The 19,552-nt window shown below is 34.5% G+C and overlaps 1 protein-coding gene across 1 annotated transcript in view; it reads left to right on the forward strand.

Moving 5' to 3' along the window:
- The window catches only part of barr (non-SMC condensin I complex subunit H), a 111,949-nt gene that overhangs the window by 53,213 nt on the left and 39,184 nt on the right, over nucleotides 1-19,552 (forward strand). The window contains exons 5-10 of the mRNA XM_089093873.1: nucleotides 1,633-1,798; nucleotides 4,676-4,774; nucleotides 6,612-6,809; nucleotides 13,797-13,994; nucleotides 15,198-15,405; nucleotides 17,016-17,154. Coding sequence (XP_088949999.1) covers nucleotides 1,633-1,798; nucleotides 4,676-4,774; nucleotides 6,612-6,809; nucleotides 13,797-13,994; nucleotides 15,198-15,405; nucleotides 17,016-17,154 — 1,008 coding nt within the window. The remainder of the gene's footprint in view (nucleotides 1-1,632; nucleotides 1,799-4,675; nucleotides 4,775-6,611; nucleotides 6,810-13,796; nucleotides 13,995-15,197; nucleotides 15,406-17,015; nucleotides 17,155-19,552) is intronic.

Consider the following 19,552-nt stretch of genomic DNA (forward strand, 5'->3'; position numbering starts at 1 on the left):
GGTCGCCTTAAACAAAAAAATTCCCACCATAAAAATCGTTTGGGGAGTCATTGATCTTAGGATGCCAAGAGGTAGCTCCTCAAAATCTCCAGCAAATTGACCCCAATTTGAGATAAGTTGCGGCAACTCAGGAGAAAATATACACATTTCAAAGTAAGGTAATGTAACAGCCACCAATGGATAAAAACATGATTTTGACTTTAAATAAAAATAGGCTAACTTACAGTCTGTTAAAATTTAAGAAGTTTGTGTCATTGTTTAGTCCACATACTGACTGGATTTCTAACTACTGTATGAACAAGATCATTCTCTAATATTTAATTGTCCCAAAGTAGATGTTATTAATGAATCATCTACCGGAAACTCCATAAAATTGCTGAAACTTCGGTCTTTTGCTTAAAAAAACTTTGTGTACTGGTGATAGATAACGCGTTCGTAAGCCTTTTTGCCGTAAAGAAAAAAAAATATATGAATGGGGTTTAAGGAAAATATATGAAATTAATTGGTTGGTATATTTTGATATCAACTATATATTTTGACAGCCATGCACAAATTTGGATATTATCCCCCAAGTCGTCCCCCTACCCTCACCTTTAATTTGAAATTAAACGTATACTTGCTCCTCCTCCCCTTTTGACATTCTCTTGAAGTTTCATCTTGATCACCTAAGTCATTAACGAGATTGTTGATACATTGTTTTGATAACCTAGTAGTGTCTTTCGGTTCATCTCGCTACTTAACCGTGAATATATTCTAAGTCCCTCAGTGACTTTTATGTTAATTGATTTGAACATTTTTGTAGTCTAATAAGTTAAAAGTTTCCAAACTGTTTTCAAACTAGTTAATTGATATATTTCAGCCATTGTAATATAATTTCAGAAGTTTGGTGAATAACAAAATCTTTTTATAAATACAAATTTGAAAATATTTACCTTTCTTAAACATGAAATCTCCTTGGGTTGCAGTGGTTTTTTTCAAAGCGTAATTTCACAAATAACAGTTTGAAAACATTAGCAGCCTAGTAAATGTGCCTTTTCTATCCCTGAGACTGATTTTGAAATTCAAAGTGTTCATAGTCTCGTTCAATTTATCACTGTTTGAAAAAAGAAACAACTAGTGTTTTGTTTGTATGTGTTTTTCAGAAAAACACAAATCTAATCAGTATTTTAGACAATTTCAAATTGCTCATCACGCGGTACAATTTAACCCGATTTAGTTAAACCTTTTGGCATCAAATGATGATTTTCGCTGTAGATTTATTTTTGGAAATAAAATGATATTGTTGTTTTATTCTAATTTAGGTGCATTGTTCATCCCTCAAATTATTTATATTTCAAAATCTTTAGGAAAGCTTGATGAAATTCTTTTAACTTTAAGGTTAAGCGGAATATCCCATATATCTCGCTATTTTTATATTAGTTATTGAATTATGTACTCAAATGTGACCTTCCTATGTCGATAACTACCGGAAGGGAACATTTTTCCGGAAGGCTATATAAATGTCAACATATTGTCTACATACATATATCGGATGTCTGTGTCGTCTACACGATTCAAACCGACCGTACGAAGTATCTGTTCTAATGACATGTTTCTTAAACTAAACATTACTCGCATTTCCTCGTATTTCAGGTTCGAAAGAGTAAAACGGTTGAAACCAACTTGAAAAACATCAATTTGAATAAATTAGACCTTGACTTCGATGTCGATCCGTTTTTCAAAAAGTCATCAGCCTTAATTAATGAAGGTCGGTCAGGTGGAAGCCATTTTGTGACAACGTTGGCGATGAAAGATGATGGTAAGGTCTTTATCAAACAATCATCTTCTCCCCTTCTCTTTCACTTTTTTCTCCGGTTCTCAATCTTTCATTGCCTGCATTCTAAGTTCTTGAGGTCTGAATATTTTATTTTAGACCTTGACCTGGTCATATATATACATAATGATTTGTGAGAATGTGAATAATTACTGCCCTCTTTTAATGTCCCCTATATATGTCCCTGATGTCCCTAAAACGGCCCTTATACAATTTGGCAAAAATTTGTTTTCCTTGGTTCAGTGATTAGAATCCTTACTATTTAGTGTGTTGTCCATTACTTGATTAAGCTTTATAATCCTTCTTATACATCTTTCAATTTTCTCTACCTCCGTGGTGATCAAGGGCGGATCCAGGATTTTTTTCCGGGGGGGGGGGGGGTTTACTAATTTTTGACTCAGTTTTCGACTAATTTTACTGATTTTTACCTAGGTTTTACTAATTTTCGACTTATTTTCGACTCGGTCAAAAATTTCGGGAGGGGGGGGGGGTCAAACCGGGTAACCCCCCCCCTGGAATTTTGATACCAATAAATACATTAAAAATTTTGATTTTTTATGCTGATTTTAAATATATAAGTGACATTAAGTGTAGTCGTACCCTTCAAAAGTTACAAGCCTGAGAAAATTTGCCTTATTTTCGAAAAAAGGGGAAACACCCCCTAAAAGTCATAGACTCTTAATGAAAAACAACCATCAGGTTCAGCGTATCAGAGAACCCTACTGTAGAGGTTTCAAGCTCCTATCTGCAAAAATGTGGAATTTTGTATTTTTGCGAGAAGAAAGATAACGTTTTTTTTTTTTTTTTTTTTTTTTTTTTTTTTTTTTCAGGGGTGATCTTATCGAGCAATTGGTCCTAGAATGTCGTGAGTAGGCTCATTCGAATGGAATTTAAAAGTTCTAGTGCCCTTTTTAAGTGACCAAAAAATGGAGGGCAACTAAGCCCCCACCCACGCTCATTTTTCCCAAAGTCACCGGATCAAAATTTTGAGATAGCCATTTTGTTTAGCATAGTCGAAAAATCTAATAACTGTGTCTTTCAGGACGACTTAATCCCCCACAGTCCCCGAGGGAAGGGCTGCAAGTTATGAACTTTTCCCATTGTTAACATATAGTATTGGCTATTGGGAAGCATACAGAAATTTTCAGGTGGGATTTTTTCTGGTGGGGGAGGGTTGGGGGGCAGGAGGTTGCGTGGGAGGACATTTCCGAAAGAATTTTTTATGGGGGAAGAGAATTTTCCATGAAGGGGGCGTCGGATTTTCTAGCATTATTTAAAAAACGATCAGAAACTAAATTAAAAAAAACAAGTTTTTTAAACTGAAAGTAAGGAGCAACATTAGAACTTAAAACGAACAGAAATTATTGCGTTTATACCTATCTCTTTATGCAAAAGTTTTTTTTAGTACTTTCAAAAGAGCTATTTATTCTAATTAAACGGCCTTTGTGGTCCGGGGCTCATTCTTAAAGCATTGGAACAAAATTCGTACTTTAGCGTAAAGAGCAAGGTATTGACGAGGGGACGAACATTCATATACTTAATAATCTCTGTTCGTTTTAAGTTTTAATGTTGCTCCTTACTTTCAGTTGAAAAAACTTGTTTTTTTTAATTCAATTTCCCATAAAGGCCATACTTTAACCCCTTAACCGCGTGTCATATTGTTTAGAATAGCCTGCTTGAACCGGATTGAAAACTTCGTTCATGTAGTACCTCTAAACGAATGTTTTTTTTCTTCTGTAGGTCAACAGTTTAATCCAGTGTTTATTATATAATTGTGTACTTTTTTAAAAGTGCTCCCTAGACCAAGTTCATTGTTTGATGTTATTGCTAAACAATTAAATGCTTCCCGATTACACAGTCTATTAAGCCTTCAGGAGCTTGTGTCAATCTTTTCAAACGGTATTTTCAATAAATTTGTAATTATCTAATCTTTATAATTAATGCCTCTTGCAGAAATCTCTATGCGACTGCTGTTTTGTTTTATTTTGCGTTGGCTGCTGCATTCCAGAAAATGTCCTGTTATTTACAGTTAATGACAGGAGTATTCAAGTTAATGACAAAAAAAAGGCAACAAGAAAAGTACCCTTTTCCCCATCAAGGGTTTTTTCTCTACCATCCCAAACGGACAATCTTTAATACTAGCAACAAGCCAGGAAAATGCATTCTAAAGCCCCCCTCGCCCCCACCTAATAAAAACAGTAATTTTTAGCCTCGTGTTTTGTTAGAAAAGTCACAATTTCGAACATAGTTCATGCATTATTTTGTTGCCATGACGACACTTTTCCACCCCAGTTCTGAAAACAAAAGAATTTACATTCGTACCAACTTTTAAGGGTTTCTTTTTTCTTTTTTTGTCCTTTATTATTTTTAATTTCTTAAAGTTGTTTTGAGTAAATTCCTCTTTGTCCAATCTCTATATTTAGTGCCTCTTACAGAAACTACTATCCAACTGCTGTTATTTTTTTTTTCGTTCATTTTGTTACAGCTTTGATTAGCGTTTTGAAAAAAAAGTGGGTGGAGTCAAGTTGAAAATTTGCATGAAATAAATATAATCAATTTTTTGTATATCCCCTAAGGAACTGGCTATGTCAGTCCGATTTCTGAACCTCCAATTTTTGCAAAGGCTTTCGGAAATTTCATTAGACAATACAAGGCTGTTTACGCTCCGTCATCTGCCTAGTTTCATGGAATGCTTATGGAAAGAGAGTGAGAGAGAGAGAATATCTAGATTTTTTTTAAATTTAAAAGGCTCTTAGAAACTTCTGTGAGAGTCTATAGCGGATTCTACGGGAAATTCTACCTTGCATCGTGCTCTCTACCAGTTTGCAGATCTCACAATGTAAATTCACATTTTTATTTTAGGATGCCAACTTCTTTTGGACAGCGAATTTGTCTTCAACTTGGAGTCATCAAAAAGCAGCATTGCCAGCGACAGTTTTGTATCAATACCCAAAATCACAGGTGAGGCAATCATCAAGAATTGAATATTTCTTTAGCAGTGGGGAGGGGGGGGGTATAAAATCAACAATTTTGAATTCTATTCATCTATTTATTTAATAAAATTTTATCCTTGTTCTTTAATGAAAATGTTTTCTGTAGTAAACACAAGAAAACTTTAAGGTTTTGCTCTTTTTTTTCATTTTCCCCTTCCATTTTCTTTGTTATTCAAGTGTTTACTAATAGTGTTTTTTCTTTTATCTCTTCCAGGAATAGACCCTTGATATTAGATGGCTAATCAATCATTTTTTTAACCAAAATAAGTTTCGATTATTTCAATCAGTAAGTGAATTGAATCTGATCCTGCAAAAAAAAGAAAGAAAAAAAATTCTGCTCTTTAAGAGCTTTGCAGAGTATCATAAGATACCAAGAAGTCCAGGTACAATGATGTAAAAGTTTCTCTGAATTATTATTCCTCACGCATATTACTGCTCGATTCACCGATCGACTCGAAACAGCAGTTTATTATAGTTATGATTAATATGGACGGACTGATTAACTAAGCCGAAGCTCCTTGGCCAATTGTGGCTCAGCGAATTTTAACCACAAGGACTAATGTTCCCCCTCCCCCCCCCCAAAAAAAAGAAAGAAAAAACAACAATAACAAACTAATCAACGGTTTGGGGACTAAGGGCAAAATTTCTCAGTCCTTATCATATACCTTACCAGCTATGGGACCCCTCAACAAAAACATTTTCCAGTTTCAAATCTAACTTATGGAATGTCTCTAGCCGGTATCTGACCCAATTGGGGGTTTCTCTGCCATCTGAAATTTTCGGAAAATCAGAGAATCGGGTATTCTATCGAGACGATTCTGAAATTTCCCCAAGAAACAACAAAGGAACAGGTGTTTTGATTTTTTTAACCTAAGAAATTGAAAAGAATTCTTTACTTTAGTAGCACTAAGCAGAAATCAAAGGATTCACATTTTCCTTGTTTTACAGTTGAAAGAATCTACTTTTCAGCAAGAAATCTGAAAGGTGACTCAGAAACTTTTCGAAAGGCAAATAATTTTTTTCTTTCTAAAAATTCTTCGAAAGTGACTTTCGTAATTTTCGGATTTGGATTGTAACCGTATTTTTACAGTAAGAAAAATTTTACTCCAGCTACCAATTTGCCTTGAAATTTCATAGTTTTATGTGTCAATAGAAAATTTTCTGAAAAAAAAAAAAAATGTCTCATGGTTTTTGTGTAACATAACTGATTTATTCTTCTTAATAAATTAAACAAATAAAGATTAAGTTAATTTAAAGTAAATAAAGGTGTTTGCTTGTAAGACTAAGATGAATAAAAATGAAATAGATACAAATGAATAAAATGAACAATAAAATGAACAATAAAATGAATAATAAAATGAATAAAATTACGACGTAATAAAAGAAACGATAAAGATACTCCAGGACCATTGATGGTGCATAGGGTGTCAAATCGATGTTTTAGTTGCGTCTGTTTTACAGGGGCACGCAGCTAGCCCGTCCCTGTTCGAAGTCTCCTTACCCTTTTCGCTCCATCTTGAGTCCCTTGCCATGAGACAAAATCTGGTAGACTTATAAAACTACGTATAAAATTCATTAATTCTTTACCATTTTAATTAAAACTACTGCTGCATAATGAGTATGCATGCTGAAAAATACTCGTTTGACTTCAGGCATCTGTTGCATAACATCTCACGGTTGTTTTCGGGGCTGAATATTTTTTAATGGTAGGGAATCATGGCCACTTACCAAATATAGGCATAAAGTGCTAATGTTATTTTTTGTTTTACTTTTCGTATTCATCATTATTTATCTTTTGTCTTAAGGTTTTGAAGATCGAGTAATCTGTCCATCGCTGAACGGATTTTCTTTCCTCCACTGGGATCCTACGGGAGATGAGAAGTCAGAGGACAAGAAAAGAAAGTCAAAGGAGATGAACGATTCATATGCCTTTGACCTGGATGCACCTGTTGAACCTGTACCTGAGGCCGATGATATTAATTACCCTGCTGATGATTTTAGCGGTAAATTTATAGATCAGTTTATTAAAATATAGATTAGTCTACTAAATATTAGAGTCTTCCTTTTCCCGCAATCAATACAAAAAAAAAATTCCGAAAAAGAAGGTTTTAAAAGAAAATTAAAGGCCATTTTAAACTTAAGATCAGCAGATACAGATACCCGTTAAAATTCAAATTCAAAACGACCAGAAATTACTATTAAAGAATAAATGAAACCCAAAACGAACAGAAATTAAATAAACCATCATAGCAAAAACATGCAACAAGTAATAATATAAATGAATAAATAGATCTTAAAGCGAGTAATGATTAAATTGAATATGTAAATTAAGCTTAAAATGAAAAAAAAATATTTTGCTATTGAAGCATAAATGAAACCCAAAACGAACAGAAATTAAACAAAGAATCAATTCAAACAAACATACAATAGATACTAATGTAAAAGAATAAATAAATCTTAAAACGAGCGAAACTTAAATTGAATATGGAAATCAAGCTTGAAAAGAACAAAAATCCCTAAAAACAAGAGTTTGGGTATCGTCTCCTTCTCTCACTATAAATTCTAAAACCTACTGCGTCATTGACGCTTTACTGAAAACGAATTGCATAACAAATAGTTTCTTCTGTACTCACTACTGAAAATAAACATTAAAATTACAGTAAAACTTTGAACTGATGAGCTTTCAGCAATTAATACTATTATACATCGAATATTCAGTTTAATTTATTAGTTCTTTCTAAAACTGTTCGAGACCCCTAAAATTGTCCCCTTCCTTAACTGTAAAAACCTAAGGTCTACTTCGTCATTGGCGCTTCACTGAAAACGAATTATATTGCAAATATTGTCTTTTCCAGTTCTTACAGCATTGAAAATGAAAATAAATTGAAATAAAATCTTGAACTGATGGATCTTTAAACAGTTAATATCATTATATATCAAATATTCAATTTGATTTTGTTTATACTTTCCAAGACTGTTGAAGACACATATAGTCTTCAGTAAAGCGCCGTGACGCAGTAGGTTTTAGGCTTTTATAGTGAGAGAAGGAGGCGATATAAAAACTCTTGTTTGTAGTGATTTTTGTTCGTTTCAAGCTTGATTTGGATATTCAATTTAAGTTTCACTCGTTTTAAGATTTATTTATTCATTTACCTATTTTCTATTGTATCTATTGTATGTTTGTTTGATATTGATTCTTTATTTAATTTCTCTTTGATTTTGGTTTTATTTATAGTTCAATAGCAAAATATTTCTTTTCGTTTTAAGCTTGATTGGCATATTCAATTTAAGCATTACTCGCTTTAAGATTTATTTATTTATTTATGTTATTACTTGTATGTTTTTTGCTATATGCCCCAGGGCATAACTTACAACGACCGCCCCCGGGCCCTGGGGGGTTGTGTCGACACCTGAATTTTTTTTTATCTGACTTTTGAACAATTTTTAACAAAATGTCTATGTCAAAATTTTGATCAGATGGGTTTTGAAAAAGAAGGGTTGGGGGGTGGGGGGTGGGGGTAGTTGCACTCGGATCTCTTTTGAATCTTAAAAAGTGAGCTAGAAATTTCAATTTCCAATTAAATGGACCCTGTTTAAAATTTACACGCGCATTCCTTCCAAAAGACCTATGTATGCCCCCATGGTATAGCTTGCAACGTTTGTTCCTGGGCCCTTCGGGGTTAGGTTATCACCAGAGTTTTTGTTATGTGATCATTGAACTATTTTTAACAAAATGGCTATTTCAAAATGTTTATCGGATGAATTTGGGAAACAAAGAACGTGGGAGGTGGGGGGCTAGTTGCCCTCCGATCACTTTTGACTTTCAAAAGGGCACTAGAATTCTCGATTTCCAACCGAATGAGCCCCCTTTGAAGTTTATGCGATGACCCTCTCCATATGGACTGCTTCTGGAAAAAAAAAACTAATAATAATAAAACATTGGAGCCGTATGGCCTTTAGTATAGGCAACGCTATAGCGTTGCCTCTGATGTTTTCCATCGTTGTCCATTCCAGCAAGATTGCAACCTCTAGTGCTCAGTGCTGAATCTCATCCTCACTTTCATACTCAAGTAAGGTTCCAACCTCTAGTGCTTAATGTTTAATCCTATGCTCAAGCAAGATTGCAACCTCTAGTGCTCATTGCTTAATCTCATGCTAATTCTTATGCTCAAGCAAGGTTGGATCCTTTAATGTTCAATGCTCAATCCTATGCTCAAACAAGGTTGCAACCTCTAGTGCTCAGTGCTGAATCTCATCCTCAATTTCATGCTCAAGTAAGGTTCCAACCTCTAGTGCTTAATGTTTAATCCTATGCTCAAGCAAGATTGCAACCTCTAGTGCTCATTGCTTAATCTCATGCTAATTCTTATGCTCAAGCAAGGTTGGATCCTTTGATGTTCAATGCTCAATCCTATGCTCAAGCAAGGTTGCAACCTCTAGTGCTCAGTGCTGAATCTCATCCTCAATTTCATGCTCAAGTAAGGTTCCAACCTCTGGTGCTTAATGTTTAATCCTATGCTCAAGCAAGATTGCAACCTGTAGTGCTCAGTGCTGAATCTCATCCTCAATTTCATGCTCAAGTAAGGTTCCAACCTCTGGTGCTTAATGTTTAATCCTATGCTCAAGCAAGATTGCAACCTCTAGTGCTCATTGCTTAATCTCATGCTAAATCTTATGCTCAAGCAAGGTTGGATCCTTTAATGCTCACTGCTCAATGCCGTGCTCAAGCAAGGTTGCAACCTTTAGTGCTTAATGCTGATCTTATACTCAAGCAAGGTTACAACCTCTATTGCTCAATGTTCAAACAAGGGTACATCCTCTAGTGCTCTATGATCGATCTAAGGCTCAATGCCCAATCTTAAGAGTTTTCCACTAACAAACAATAGTTTTGAATCAAGATTGAGGATTGTTAATGGTGCAAAGAAGTTTATTGAACCGTTTTATGAAGCTTGAATATGGAATTTTATATTGTGGAACTTTAGAACTTATAAACCCAACACACGACCTGGCAAAACCCGAATCAACTATCTCTTTTTCAAATGCAGTTTTCAAGTTAATAATATAGATTATGAACTCTCGATTGCCTGTGGAACAGTATATTCATGAAATTATCAGTGGAACGGCAAATTTATAATCCTGACTATAATTTTACTATCGTGCTCGTCAGTGTAAAAGACTTTACATGGAGAAATTGTTCTCTTAGTCTGGGTTGTCAGTTTTTTGTTGGAAGAAAGCTTAATATAATATCAATAATATAAATATTATATCAAACAAATGCACTTTTGCACCTCAAACGACTTTGCCGACAGTGTATACTCTTTTAAAAAGTAGTTCGGGCTTTACAAGCTGTATCAGTGGTTGAAAATCTGGGCATGTGCTATATATTAAAATGTACTAATTATATTAATTAGTTTTAATTATTCCATTTAATTAATTAATTTTAATTAATTAATATCAGTGCCTGAGAACCCGGGTATGTGTGGTGTATTGAAAAAGAATTTTTTTTATAGCTCTACGTTATTTCAAAAACCTTTTTTGGCAACTCCAGTGGTTAGGGCGCTAGTAACAAATATAAAAAATAATTAAAATGTATATTAGACTCTAGGGTATAATAAACCAAGGTATATTAAAATGCATTAGTTATAGTTGGCCTTAGTTAGTTTATTTAATTAGCTTAATAAATTCTAGTTGATTTTTAATTGATTCATTTTAATTAATTAATATCAACGGTTGAACACCTTGGTATGTGTGGTTTATTAAAATATAATCATTAGTTTATAATAAATTAATTAATAATCAATTCTATGATAAAGTAATTCTAATGAATGAATTTTAACTAATTAATTTGACGGTTGAAAACCCGAATATGTATGGCATATTAAAAAAAGTTTTCATCATAACTCTTGGTACTATTTCAAAACTTCTTTTGGCAACTCCAGTGGTTAGGGTGCTACTAACTAATGTAGCAAATAATACATTTTAATATATTGATCATAATATATTTTTGTTATATTTTAACAAATAATGAATTTCTGATAGTTGATTTTTCTGTATCTGTTGCCGACGCATTGCTACCATCTTTTTAAATAACCCGGCAACTTCAACGGTCCAAACCCGCAATCTTTTTTTTTTTTAGCATATCGTCGAACTTACAATCTGAAGTGTGAACTCATGATCTCAACTGTCATTGGAACAGTATTTTTCATAATCTAGATTCTCGGTTAAATGATATCTTTGCAATTTAGATTATGAATTAAAAGTTGGTTTGTCAGTGAAAAGGTCTTTTTTAGAAAGTCAATTTTTACTAAAAATATTTAAATCCTATGATTCTCTTAAAAGACTTCTGATTGAATTCAATGCATTCTTCAAAATTATAGGGAACGCACTTAATCTGGCGTGAATCGCATGCCATGAAACATACAGAGGGGTGAATTTCTAAGAGATTCATCCACGGTAATTATGCAAAATTAAAGACGAATATAAAACATCACGTTGTAAAAAAGAACAAAAAAAGTAAAAAAAGCGACAAAAATAACAAATAAAACGCATAAATATAGAACATATAAACGTATATACCATATATGTTTATATATAAAATATACAAAACAAACAAAAAATTATGAAAGACGAAGAAAACATTGGAAAATGCTAGAAATACAATGCTAGAGAGTCTGTACTTCGAAAATATATATAAAAACGGATTTGATAGGTTTGATACGGAACCCTCAGGTTGACACAACTCTATTATGCCATAAGGAACTAAATAATTAGGTATTGACCTAGTATGCCGAAGGTTGTGGTTCTGAATATCAGTAACCACAATCTAGGTAATATATATGGTCATGCACGTTCCTAGCTTCTCTATTGAAGCGTTTTGGGGCACACCATGTGTTCTACATTTTTCCTTGGCCCCTCCTTCGCGCATGCGCAAGTTACGAATTTGTCTGACCAGCCGCATGTATGACAGCTGGTCATACATGCGGTTGGAATGTAGGAGACCAAGTAGTGAATGACGTTATTAGGGAATTAATCAATTGTTTACTCCGCTGACCACGTTCGTTTGTGGCGCTGGGATTTGTCCCATTTCTGAAACAAACGTACCTGACTTTATATATACCTAGGCTGTGATCAGTAACGTAAGACTTGCACATCACAGAAGATTTCAATTATTTGAAGATAATGAAAACCTGTTTTCTGCCATTTTTATGTATTTCGTATATCTTTATTTAGTTATGAGTATCGATTTAAATTCTGAACCGAAAGTATAAATTTTCGGGAAAAAAAATATTGATAAAGTTTCTTTGAGCAATGAAGCAAAACGATGGATTATTTATATTTTCTAATCAAACGTGACAACGTACATCATTCGGATGTATGTATTTTCATATACACTTAAACGTGTTAAGCTCGATGCGAAATCCTGAACTTGAGGTGCGATAATTATATTCTAAAATTTCCTCATTTTGTAGCTTTCAGAATTAGTGGAAAAATAGTCTGGCTATATAATATTAGATATTTGTGTAAATAATGCATCATAAATCAATTAAAACATTTTTGTTGTTGAACAAAATATTAAGAGAAGCAATCTTTCCCCAAGAAATTTCTCATCTGCAAGATGTACCAGCATGTACTGCAAACCTCATGTTGATTCCGTTGATTTGTTATTATACCTTACATTGCTTAGAATAAAAATTCCCCTTATGATTATATTCTGTTAACTTTCTGCACGTCACTAGTACAATTTCATTACAAAACTTTTGTTCTGTCACCAGTGGAATTGGAGTTTAATCGACTTTTTGTTTTTAGTAGAAAAATATCTAGATGACAATTTTTTGTGCACATTGTTTAAATTTCTGTGCATAATATATTACGGCAAATAAAGCTAATACTACTACTTACAAATCACTGCAGCACCAAGCCACCTGAAGTCAACAAAGCTGCGCACGCTCCTCTTCCACCCAATCTATCCAAAGCTTCCCTCTTTACACCCTCCCAAGAAGTTCCAATTTCATTTAAGTCCTTTCTTACCACCTCTTTCCACCCCATTCGGGGACGACCTGCTTTTCGTTTGGCCGTAGATGGATTGCCGAAAAAGACGATCTTTGGCAATTTGTCATCCTTCGTCCACAAAACGTGTCCGAGTCATCTCAACCTTTGTCACGTTATAGCCCTAGAAGGTGGGATATGTATTATGCCTTTGTTATCGTGAATGTTGGAAATTCGTGAATGTCGGCATTCACCGGTGTGATTTAGTCAGCGTTGGCAGTCAACTTTTTCAATTTAGTGCAAGGTTTGAAGATGACAGGTTAAGTTAGGTTGGATTAACCTAGCTTAGATTAGGTTTTTAACCCATTTCTGATATTTATAACCAAACTTAATCTAATCTAACAACCTAAACTGACATAATCTAACCTAATTAACTTTTACTATCATAGCTTGCATTAGACTGAAAAATCTGATTCGCAAAGCTAATTGAATTTAAGCAGAGAAAAGGGAATTTCGGACATTCACCAGTGAATAATGACATTAACCAGATTTCGGACATTCATGGTAACAACCATATATTATGTATAATATATTTATGTAAATAGTACTTTTTAATTTTATTAAAAATATGTTTGGCGAAGGAAAAAAAAATAGCAGATCTTTAGTCATGTCAAGTCCCTCTGTCAGTTAAAATCTTCTTATAAAGTTTCAAATTGCACACACCTATAAAATAGAAATCAATTAGCTGAATAATTATAAATTGCAGTTTGTCGACTTGTTTCTATTGAGAGTCAAAGTCTACATTAAAACTCTATTTTAAAAAAATGTGTTGTTGTGTCTTAGTCTACCAGTAAAAATTTTTGTTTGTTGCTGGAGGGGTCGTAGGCTCGACTCCCACTAGTGACGAATTTTTTCTAGCATTTTTGTTTTACTCTTAGTATTTATTAGTGCTACAATAACATGACAAATATGCTAATTCGATTAACAACATGTGACTATTTCAGGACTAGATGTAATAGAAGAGGATGACAGGGAAGATATGTTACCAACTAATCTCGCAACCCCTGCTCTTACGAATCGATATTTAAAGGAACCAACTATTGAACAACTGAGTACAATTCCTCTAGAATACTCATATTTCATCAAAAATAAAAATCTGGGCTGGGCGGGGCCAATGCACCTCAGATTTCGACCGCAAAAAGGTAAGATTTACTCTTAAGTATTAGTATACGCTTAGGTAGGATACTCCTAACTGAAGTAGAATGCTTTGAGTAATATGTATTCAAAATATGCTGTTAAATGTGTAGATGTACAAGTTAAACGGGATGAAAATATAGAAAAACAGGTGTAATTTTCAAAAGAAAATTGCACTTAAGTATTTTTCTCCGTTGTTGCATATGTGGTCTTAAGGATTATCTGTACTCTTAAGTTGAGTACTTTAAATATTATATGCTCTTAAGTATGCAGGTGTACAATTAAGTGTTTTGTCAGTTTTTGAAAATGTACTTAGTCGTTGTGTAGTTGTTATTTTAATATAACTTGCTTAAGGATAACAAATATGTAGATAAAAATATAGATAAAAAAGTAGTATATGTAGATAAAAAAGTAGATATGTAGATAAGATGGGACGTGAGTGACTTCAGAGAATAACTTACGTTTTTGGAACTAAGAAAAGAAAGGAAAAATCAAAGGTATTTGTTTTTTAATTATAATCGTTTTGACGCTACACTCTTCAATTAGATTTCAATGTATTTTCTGTTCAGATTGAGACATTGGCGAAGTTTATGACACCAAAATAGTTTGGTGTAGTGGCTATATTCTGACCGACCCCACTAACCGACTATATTCGGTCAGTGGCATAACACAGGGCTGCAAAAATATTTAAAAATCGTTTTAGTTACAGTAATTGATTTTTTTTTTGTATTCTTTTGGCCTCTGTGACGCGGTGGCTTTACTTACTTACTCAGCTCCCATCTGTCTGGGTTAACCGACTCGGGGGGAGGGGGAGGCTTCTCCTCAGATATCATCATGACCGTATTGCCGGTATGCCTTTCTATTTCATGCAGTCCTTGGGGTGGTTAGAAAAGTTTCCCCGCCTGCGTTTCGGAGGTTTTCCTCTCGGGGAAGAGGCATTGATTCTCCCTTTGAAGGCTATTTTTGAAAATTGAGCTGGGTACTCACGCTGGATGTATCCTAACACACTATCAAAGCTACTGAATTAGGATTGTCTGGATGATGGTTTGATGGTAATTTAGGTAGACAGTAGCCGCTTGTTTTATACGCGATGATTTTATTTAACAAAAATATCATACCGGTGTTATTGCTTGTGCCTTGGGTCTTGCTTTAAAACTGAATTTCTTTTCTCTGATATATTTTGTTTATTTATTATAATTTTTCTCTTTCAGGGCTACAACTACAACCACCTGGGACGGAAAAAAAGAAAAGGCTAAAAGAGGTAACTAGAATAACATATGAAGACGATGTAGATTTTACGAAACACCTGGCTAGTAGCCGTGTAGTGATCCGACTTTCAAAAAGTTCGATCAGGGCTTGGTCTACCGATAAAACTACAACACCTGAAGACATGCATTACGAAGTGTTTAACTTATACAAGTAAGAATGTTTCGTTTTTGTTCAATCAAAGGATCTCCTGGCACTATAATAGTGTAGGCTATAGTATAGGTTAGAGTAATAGTGTCAGTACTTCCTCTCAATTACTAGAGAGGAAGTGGACTTTTGTAATAAAGGATTTTTACACGGTGCCAGATTTATTACAGCACACAATAGAATATACAACTAAGTTTCTGGTCCCATAAACATGATGCAAAAAAAATGATATGATACACAGTGGCATCAATCAAAGGAGGGCGTAGGGGGACATGTCTCCCTGGATTCTAGCCCTTTCCCATCTAGATATTGAAAAACACTGTTTTTGTATTTTCATTAGAAATGCCTTTTTTGGTGTTTTCATTAAAAAAAAAAAAAATGTACCCCTAGATTTTTAGAAAAAATATATTTTTCGTCCCTCCGCCTAATTTTATGAATTGATGCCACTGACTACACATTTTGACAGTTTAAAAATGTTTGCTAAATTAAACGTGAGGACTTCTGAGCATTTCAGAAAGCTCTTACTGCTTTTATGTTCTACGAGCGTACTGCTGCCGCTTCAGCTCATTAAAAGTCTCCATCCTGTTTCTTTTTTTAACCTAACCATATAGCTTGTATTAACAATTTCAGTGAAAATACTTAAGAGTTGATAAATTACGTAAAAACAGTAAGGAAGTCAAACTGAAAACATTTTTCGCTCCCTGGAACTATCATACATTCATACCTGAAATAGGTTTCAGCATTGAATTTTTTAAATAAAGATAAAACGATGTGGCCATTCCTAATTCCTGATGTGGCCTAAATTTTTTCTTACTTTTTAAAAGGGCACTGTGTTAGAGTGAGAATTAGCTATACATTATGCTTTGAGTCAATCGTTTCAAGGACTTCAACAATCAATTCAGCTGGGCCGTTTTAACAGATAATATGTTTTGACTATAAAATATTAATGATGCTTGATAATGGGGTGCGTAGATAGATCTCACAATTTTTCAAATAAAATTGGCTTAAAAAAGTCAATGATCAAAATATTTCAGTTGGTATTTAATAAGGGGCAGCTTGACTGTATTTCTTATTCCATTTTATAATATTGACAAGGTTGTATATGTTTAGATTTTTGTGTTTTGCACAAGATCAATCTAGAAAGAACAAATTTTCTCTGATGGAAGTAAAGTGGGAAGTTGAAACTAAAATCAGCAAAAACTATTGCTCCGCAGTTTATGGAACATCCATGTACAAAGCCAGCTCGAATAAACTGACTCCTAAAATTTCTCTATATTTGTAGAATTCTGAAAACTAATATTTTCCTGAAAGCACAAAACCTACCCCAAAAAACAGGATATACTCTTAGGAGTCGAAAAGGTCTTGAATAGCCTGTTGAAAATTTGAGACTGGTTCGCAAGGTTCTCCATAGTCTCTCACTGGCCATGGTATTGGTAACTTTTAGTACAAAGTTTAAATTCTCTAAAAAAAAGTCAAGCAAGCTAAGCTTTCAGTGAAGTATTAGTTTCTTAGAATATTTTGTGTGTATTAAAGCTTAGTGTGTGTTTTATATAATACAAAAAATAAATATACGTCAATGTGATTTGCTTATGTAAAGTATATCTTTTTCAATTTAGACTATTTATGCGACCGGAAGTGTCGCTGGTGAAATCACAGCCGGATTGTTCATCTAATCCAAATTTGGACGACAGCAAATTGCAAGTGTATAACTACGACAACCAGAATGATTTGGCCAACTTTTGTCCTGATCTACAGGTAAGCTTGTTTTCTTAATGACAATGATTGATGTCTAAAACATTTACATCTAGACAGAAAGATGGGTGTTAGAAATATTTTTATTCCCATCTGCATAATATTATTTATACAGGGTTTGAGGAGTGGGTACATCGGACAAACCATTGCTTTCTTAGCAATTTCAGGTAAGCTTGTTTTCTTAATGACAATTATTGATGTCTAAAACATTTACATCTAGACAGAAAGATGGGTATTATGAATATTTTTATTCCCATCTGCACAATATTTTTAGACAAGGTTTGAGGAGTGGGTGCATCAGGTAAACCATTGCTCTCTGGATAAGCTCCGAGTTCTGGACTGTGGGAAGTGGGTGAATGAAGCGGGTGAACTTCTCTGCTTCTGATTTAGTGGGTGAACTGGATAAACAGCTGCTGTTTGGACAGACAGCGAGTTCTGGACTGTTGGGATGCGGGTGAATGAAGCAGGTGAACTCCTCCGCTTATGAAGAAGTGGGATAAACAATTGCTTTCTGGACAAACTGCGAGTCTGAACTGTGGGATGCGAGTGAGTGAACTCTGCTTCTGTAGAAGTTGGTGAATAGAATAAACAACTGCTTTCTGGACAAACTGCGAGTTCTGAACTGTGGGAAGCGGGTGAGTGAAGTGCGTGAACTCCTTCGCTTCTGGAGAAGTGGGTGAACAGGATAGACAGCTGCTTTCTGGACAAACTGTGAGTCTGGACTGTGGGATGCGGGTAAGTGAAACGGGGGAACTCCTCCGCTTCTAGAGAAGTGGGTGAACAGGATAAACAGCTGCTTTCTGAACAAACTACAAGTTCTGGACTGTGGGTTGCGGGTGAGTGAAGCGGCCGAACTCCTCTGCTTCTGGAGAAGTGGGGTGAAAGTCTGGACAAATATTTTTTGACATTTTAAGGAAAATAATTGAGTTAGGTGACTAAACTGTTCAGTGATTTCCTGGAGTTATATACAAAGAGCCGTAATTTGAAACGTGAACCTTGGAAGATGAACTCTCTGCTGCACCAAACAAAGCAAATTAAACACTTGGAGATAGGAACAACAAACGGGTAACCTAATAGTCAGAATCAAAGAGTATGCGTAACTTATAAGAGTGGAAACTGGCGCCAATGTCGACAAAACGTCAACGCCATCTAGTGTTTGGTGACACTTGACAGTTTTCCAAGCCTCGTAATCGTTTTTCTCTCAAGAACTGAGATCAGACACTTATTGCTATACTAATATTACCAGTACACAAAATCAAATTGATCATTCTTATTATAAAACTAAAAAAAAAATGATGGGTGTCGCCAGACGCTAGATGGAATTAATTGCTTTTGCCGACAGCTGATGTCGGGACAAACTGTGAGTCTGGACTGTGGGCTGCGGGTAAGTGAAACGGGGGAACTCCTCCTCTTCTAGAGAAGTGGGTGAACAGGATAAACAGCTGCTTTCTGAACAAACTGCAAGTTCTGGACTGTGGGATGTGGGTGAGTGAAGCGGCCGAACTCCTCTGCTTCTGGAGAAGTGGGGTGAAAGTCTGGACAAATATTTTTTGACATTTTAAGGAAAATAATTGAGTTAGGTGACTAAACTGTTCAGTGATTTCCTGGAGTTATTATTTCAAAAAGATTTCATCTCAAAAAGTATAATTTACTTGACTACTACTTTGTTTAAAATATTAAAGAAGGTTATTCTCGGAAGTGATTTTTATCTTAACATCTGAAATTTTTTATCTTAATCTGGCATTAAACATTTGAACCAAGTAAAAAATTATTCATCTCTATGCAAAATGGAGACACAAAAATGTCCATGATTACGATTTTGATTATTTGTTTTTTTTTTATAATTCTATCTTGTCACTGATAATTATGCACCCCAGGGAATGGAGAAGGGGGAGGGGGACAATTGCCTCCCCTCTAGATTTTGAAAAAATACTTTTTTGGGTATTTTCATCGAAAAAAGAGTAAAATTGCCCCTCCTACAATTTGAAAACACCTTTTTTTTTGTATCTTCATTTGAAGAAATCAGAAAAATCCTTACCCTCCTCCCTACATTTACGTGAATCGGCACCTCCTGACTGGATATTTTGGTCACATACACAGTAGCCGTCCTCAGCAGATACATTATAATAATACATATAAAATATCGACATTTATACAAAACAAAATAATCACATATTATTTAGTGCTGATAATGAAGGTTCTCATTCAAATAAAGTCAATGAACTGGAAACTAAGAGATCAAAGAGACTTGAAACTCAAAGTCAAATGATTTTGTTGTCAAACGCCTTAGACGGTCATGCCGATCAGTGGCAGTTCTTGTCATAATACAAGATAAGGTACTAAACATAGAAAAATCATAGCCATAGCCACACTCATAAAATTTATATGTTGACTCGGAAAT

Source organism: Artemia sp. Qi Xiang Cuo, chromosome 9 (genome assembly GCF_049724085.1).
Source record: "Artemia sp. Qi Xiang Cuo chromosome 9, ASM4972408v1, whole genome shotgun sequence".
NCBI classification, from domain to species: Eukaryota; Metazoa; Arthropoda; class Branchiopoda; order Anostraca; family Artemiidae; genus Artemia; species Artemia sp. Qi Xiang Cuo.